The sequence below is a fragment of the Morone saxatilis genome, unplaced genomic scaffold, assembly GCF_004916995.1.
Source record: "Morone saxatilis isolate NCDOM2014 unplaced genomic scaffold, NCSU_SB_2.0 Contig1, whole genome shotgun sequence".
Classification (NCBI taxonomy): Eukaryota; Metazoa; Chordata; class Actinopteri; family Moronidae; genus Morone; species Morone saxatilis.
The window spans coordinates 87,034-93,178 of NW_023339651.1; the positions used below are offsets into that span (position 1 = coordinate 87,034).

Sequence of the window (6,145 nt, forward strand, 5' to 3'; positions counted from 1 at the left end):
AGCTCCTCTGCTGGTTCTCTGCTGATTGAAGCTGCTCTGGCCCCAATATGAACGTGGAGGGTAGAAAAAGGAGGAAGAGGAAGGTGGAGGTCCAGGATAATAGTTGCTCCTAGAATAAAGGGCCAGAGGAAGATATGGGTAAAATGGACACCCGAGTAAAGATGGTTGAGGTTAGGCAATGAACCTGAGTAGTTAAGGTAAGAAAGACCTGTGGGTAAGGTGTTAGGACTCAGAATGTACCCGATAATGATGGTAGAAGATGGTTGTACCTGGATCATTGTTTATATAAGGAATTAACATTTATAGTTAAAATCTATAATAAAGGTAACAGATTAGGGTTAGGGTCTTTACGTGGACCTACAGCGCCCTCTACCTGTAGACAGGTGAGTTAGAAACAACCTGAAGACCGGCAGCAGAGGGTACTGGCTCATCTCAGACTCTGTCCTTCCAGGAAAAGATGTTCCACTTTTGGGTCAACACTTTCTTCATCCCGGGGCCGGAGGAGAACCCCGACAAACTGGAGAACGGCAGCGCTGGGACGCCGCGGGAACCGGCCGACAGGACGCAGCAGAGCCTGGTGACGATGACGGGAGGAGATGGCAACGACAGAGACTACCTGGTTCTGACCCTGACCAAGACTGACCTGGACAAGGCCAACAAAGACAAAGCCAACAGGAACTTCTCCCCGAACTTCAAGGTAGAACGTCACGACCCTAATGCCCCGTCCCTGCACTAATGCCCCGTCCCTGTACTAATGCCCCGTCCCTGTACTAATGCCCCCCGTCCCTGTACTAATGCCCCCGTCCCTGCACTAATGTTTTTATTGTGTCCCTCAGGTAAAACTGTTTTTTACCAAGACGGTAGAGGAAGGAGCGAACTGTGACGCAAGCAGCACGTCGGCCTCGGTGACACCAGACGTCAGCGATAACGAACCGGATCACTACCGCTACTCGGATACGACAGACTCAGACCCGGAGAACGAGCCGTTCGAAGAGGACCATCACAATCAGATCACAAAAGTGTGACACACACACTCTCACACACTCAGATATATACGTGTGTGTGTGTGTGTGTGTGTGTGTACACACAGTATGTATGTATACACACTCATAAACCCCCAGACGGAGACTAGCGCGTTAGCTAACAGGGGAATATAACCGACGGACCAGAACTGATCAATGGGACTTAAAGAGCTCATGTCAGTATATAAGCTCCTCCCCTCCAATCTTCTGCTCAGCTGGACAATCACAGGAAGTGGCGGCCGGAGGCGAGGAGGGCGGGGATAAATGTGTGGGCGGGGCCGGGTCAAATGGACAATAAGACAGATGAATGGACAGACAGAAGGTTTAAAGAATAAAGGAGTAAAACTTGAATATAAACAAACTGAAATACAAGTAGACTTCTTTAGACATGTTTGTTGGATAAATCCCCACAATCCTTCCTTCCTGACCCGTAAGAACTTTATGCAGACCAATCTTCATTTCCATCGCTTCAGTCTTCAGTTGTGACGCTGGTGGACTCTTCTCTCTGTGTGCTCACGGCCAAATGTACAAACGGTTCTGAAGCTAAATTAGTCTGAACGTTTTTATTGGTGCAACTTCTAGTGCTCCCGAATAGTGAATCCAGACCCTCTCTCTATCTCCCCCTGGTGGCTGACTGCAGTATAGACTCTCTTTGTTCTCAACCAAAGAACTGAGCCCTCTAAACTTCTTTTAAGAATCTTTCTCCTAGATATGAGACATGTTTGAACCAAGCTGGACCAGTCTCAGTGCTGGTCTTTACCAAATGTGGACCAGTTACAGGTGGTCTGGACTGGTTTTGAGGCAAAGCAGCACACAGAGAGAAGAGATGGCCTGTTTGAATGTGATGAAGGATACGAGAAACTTCTTTTATTCACAATCTGCTGCAGTTCTGTCAATCATCTACTGTTGAAACAACACAAACAGTTCAAACTTACTGTGAACAATGCTACTGTCTGTCTCTATGTCTGTCTACAGTTTTGCACAGAAGGATTCTCTTCAATCAGCTCCTACAGTTACAGTTTCCATTATATCAAACTTTAAACAAGCTGCGCGCAGTGTAACTATTCCTTCAGCCAGTCAGTTAACTCAAACTACGACTCCAGAGCGCTTGGTTTTGATGTGCCTGGGATGCCAGGTGGGTGGGGTTTTATACAGAACTGCTCACTGATGGCTTTGTACTCGGTCCATCCAGAGAACATTTGGTTCCTTTTATAAAGCTACCGTTGGAGGTTTTAGCTCAACCTGGAGATCAGAATATTGAACACAGATAAAGTGAGGGTTGATATGAACGACCAGTCTGCTCCTGACTCATATTTTATTGGATCATCTGCCAGAGGATGTTAAGAAACTGCGTTCCACCAATGTGCTAGAAGATTGTTTGAGCAAACAGGTGCTGGTCAGTCCTTCCAGGAAGTTGCGACGTTGTGATCTTAATTACAGAGTTCCCACATGTCCTGGAAAACCTGGAAATTTGTTTCCCAGTCATGGAAACACCTGGAAATAATATCTGTTGTTTCCTCACTCAGTTGACCTTCTTAAACCTGGGTTAGAGGAAAACTAGTAAACTAGTCAAATCACCAGAGACACTGCAGAGAAATTGGTAGTGAGAACAGGTGGAAGGGAGCTAACGCAGAGTGTCCCATAAATATTGACCACATACCTTTTAATGAGTCACCACACTCAATTCCTTGTTTATAGTTTGAAGATGCAGACATGTGACACGGACGTCTCACATTGACCCTGAACAAGTTTTTCATGAATTATACAAAAAGATTGCAACTATTTGTGCAACTTCTACGTTCTCCTGCAATTTTATTGCAAAAAAAGCCAAAAAACATCAGAAAATGCATCACAGTTAATTAGAAACTGCCGTGAAATTTTAGGCCTGCGAGATCCTGGAGGGACGGATGGGTTTCCTGAGGTTCGACCTTTGTGTGTCTTTGGTTTCTGACATTTCAGAAACAGTGATGTTCTACAACTATTACTCTGATTATTAATCATTTTACTCATCGCTACCATTTCTCGGAGACATTTAAGCACTTGCTAACTGTACCTTTACCAACACTTTTAGGATCACATTAGCATTACAGGTTCAAGACTCCTCCGTCTGGATCTTACAGAAGATACTGAACGTTAGGGATGCTCCTGTTTGTGTTTTTACATCGTAGGTTTAATTGGAGTCATTCTAGTGAACCTGTTCAGTTCCTGTTCTCTGTTCTCTGACTGAATGCTGGTCCATAGAAGATCATTCCAAACCTTTTTCTTAATGTAAACAGAGTTTATTGCTTAGATGCTTTCTGATTGGTCGGTGTTCTACTGCAAAAACGTACCACGAAGTTGGAAGTACTGTTTGAAGTTTAGAGATCGGAGAGGAGATTTTAATTGAATAGCAGTGAATTTGTTCAGATTGGAGCATCCCTAATGTTTATCTAAACCTCCAGATTGGGTGTGGGCAGAAGTCTGATTTCCGTCCTAACGTCGGTGCTACTACCATCATTAGCTCTGTGTTGGTCCAGTAGTTATTGAGTGTATGGCGGGATTAAGACTCGGGATTGGGTCTTGAGGTTCCCGTTGTCAAGCCTGTAGGCCTGATTACACAGGACGTTCTCTGAAGGCTTGGAAACACGAAACTGCTTTTATTCTGAGAAGCTTCAACTTTTATCTGATTGGAAAGTAAAGAAGTTGCCTCACTTTCTCACAGCGAGGTGTACCAGCCAAATAAATATCCTGGTTCCAGACGGATGAATGAAACTGATGATAATTTTCCTGGTTGGAAAAACAATTGAGGCAATCAGAGATTTGTAGGTGGATTAGAAATGGGAATGTTATCTTCCTGCCAGAACAGTCAAATCTCAACAAAAAACACAACTAAATGAGCCAAGAAACAAAATGGACATTGGGATTTTCAAAAATAATCCTCAACTCCTTGAAGTCACTGGCACAAGTAGAAGAAAGTACGTCCTGTGTGATCACATCTTTAGCATGTTAACAGCTAGCCATGGTTGAGCCTACAGTTCCTCTTGTTGGGTTTAAGGTGCTAAGCTAAGCTAGCCAGGGCTGATGCTGAGTCTGTTCATCTGTGGCGCTCTCCAGCAGCCTTGAGTGTGGTCAGCATGGCGATCTGTCCACAGGCTGTTTGCATTTTACACACCTCCTGTCCTGAGTCGTGTTAGGTGCTGTCAGGCCTGGTCTCACTTCCTGTCATCAACCCGTTCAGATGTGACTGGTGTCACCTCATTCAGTGGAGCAACGAGTTCACCCAGGAAACAAACAGCTGTGGACTGCTGTGTGTCAGACAAGCTGATTGGTTGAGAAAACTTCCTGTCGGGAGGCGGGTTCAAACCCAGAAATAAAGGCTTAAAGATTCTTGTTTGTAAAAGTCTAAGAAAGCAAAAAGCTTTTTGTTCCTCCTGATGAAGCTGGCGGTATGCTCCATGTACTGGTTTGCACTGACCGGGTTTCAGGTGTCTGAGTCCAGGCCGGTGCTGTCCACGTCTCCAACTGTTTCAGGTGCTCAATATCTTCTTCTTTTAACCATTTTGTAGTTGTAGGTCGCAGTTCAACTGCGTCAGATCCATCAGAAATCCTTTGTAAGAACCAGTCGATTCAAACGTTTGTACCCTAAACTATTCAATGTTTTTAAACAGAGTTCAGGGTTCCTGCACCGAACGGGGGTGTTACAGTAATGTTAGCTTTGACTTTGGACTCGTTAGCGGACTCCATTTCAACAGCACAACAAGAACATTTGTTCTTCATTCTGGGATCGTCCAGTTTCTCTCTCTCTCTGTTTTTCTGCCACCAACTGCAGGGACATAACTCTAACATCTACTGAAGTGGTCTATAGCTGCCCTATCAGGTCCGGCAGAATTGAATCTCCGGTACCGCCGGTACTGTAGAAAACACGTCACATATTCAGAACTAAATCAACTTGGTATCAGTTCTCGTGACATCCCTAGATATTACCACGACCTCCGCACAGGAAACGGAAACCTGTTGATTTAAAAACCTGAAGTTGAGTTTGAACGTTTGAATCTGTAAAGGAACCTTCAACAATCAGCAGTTTTACACACAGAAGAATAAACTCGAAGCTTCTTTAACTCTGTTTACATCTCATCACCAAACCTGCCAAATGAAGCTCCGACTGACGTTTGTTTGTTGGTTTGTTTGGAGTTGACGCAGTAAACATGTCCTTTTTTCTGTTTGCCTTAAGGGGCGGTCACATTAACCTTCATTCAACCTAAATAATGGAGTCTACAGGTGAACTCACCTGAGAGTCCGCTGGAGGTCTTTAGTTTGTTGTTGTGGCTTTCGGACTGAGGTGTCATATGAGCGTAACTTTACTAGAAACCAACAACAGTTTTCTGCTCTGAGTCGGTTCCACCTGTCCTCACCTGTTCTTACCTGTCGCTCTCTGTAACACCTGTCCTTACCTGTCCAGGTGACTGAGCCCCGCCCCTCGGTTACTGTTGCTAACCTGTCTACAGTGATGGCGGCAGTGTCATCGCCCATCAGAGCAGATTATTTTTGTTTGTTTCAGTGTTTCTGTTCATGATGATGATTTTCGTGTTTTTATTTGTCAGGTATTGATTTTGTATCAGTCAGGAAGCTCAGCAGAACTCTGGCCTGTATCACCACGGATCAATACTTCATGTTAAACTGACCCTGCTCCTCCCGCACTTCTTTTATTCTTTCCCTCCTCCTTTTATAATTAAATAAAAACACTGTAAAGTGAATAAACTATTTATAAACATCTGTCCTCATCTGGCTTCAATTATTTTACTACAACTCCCATGAGTCTTAGAGTCTGTTCAGACACTGCAGCCTGCAAAATGTGGTTCTTTCTGACATAGATTAGCCTAGCATATAGCATATCTAAGTACAGTAAAGCAGGAAGTTGACTGAGGCTTGCTCAACTGTGATTGGAGCACAGAGCAAAGGGGGCGTGGCTTAGTGAGGATGAATTCATCCTGAGGGGAACATGAATGTCTGAACTGCATTTCATCACAATCCATCAATTATTTGCTGAGATATTTCAGTGTGACCTAAAAACATAAACATAAAAATATATTTTTTTTATATATATATATTTATATATATATATATATTTTTATATATATATATTT

The 6,145-nt window shown here is 43.8% G+C and overlaps 1 protein-coding gene across 1 annotated transcript in view; it reads left to right on the forward strand.

Moving 5' to 3' along the window:
- LOC118327766 (phosphatidylinositol 3,4,5-trisphosphate 3-phosphatase and dual-specificity protein phosphatase PTEN-like) overlaps positions 1 to 5,774 on the forward strand; it is a gene marked incomplete at its 5' end in the record, with an annotated part of 6,486 nt that extends 712 nt beyond the window's left edge. Inside the window, 2 exon segments of the mRNA XM_035661200.1 lie at positions 452 to 697; positions 837 to 5,774. Of these exon segments, the coding sequence (XP_035517093.1) occupies positions 452 to 697; positions 837 to 1,025 (435 nt within the window).
- Positions 5,775 to 6,145: the final 371 nt, after the last annotated feature.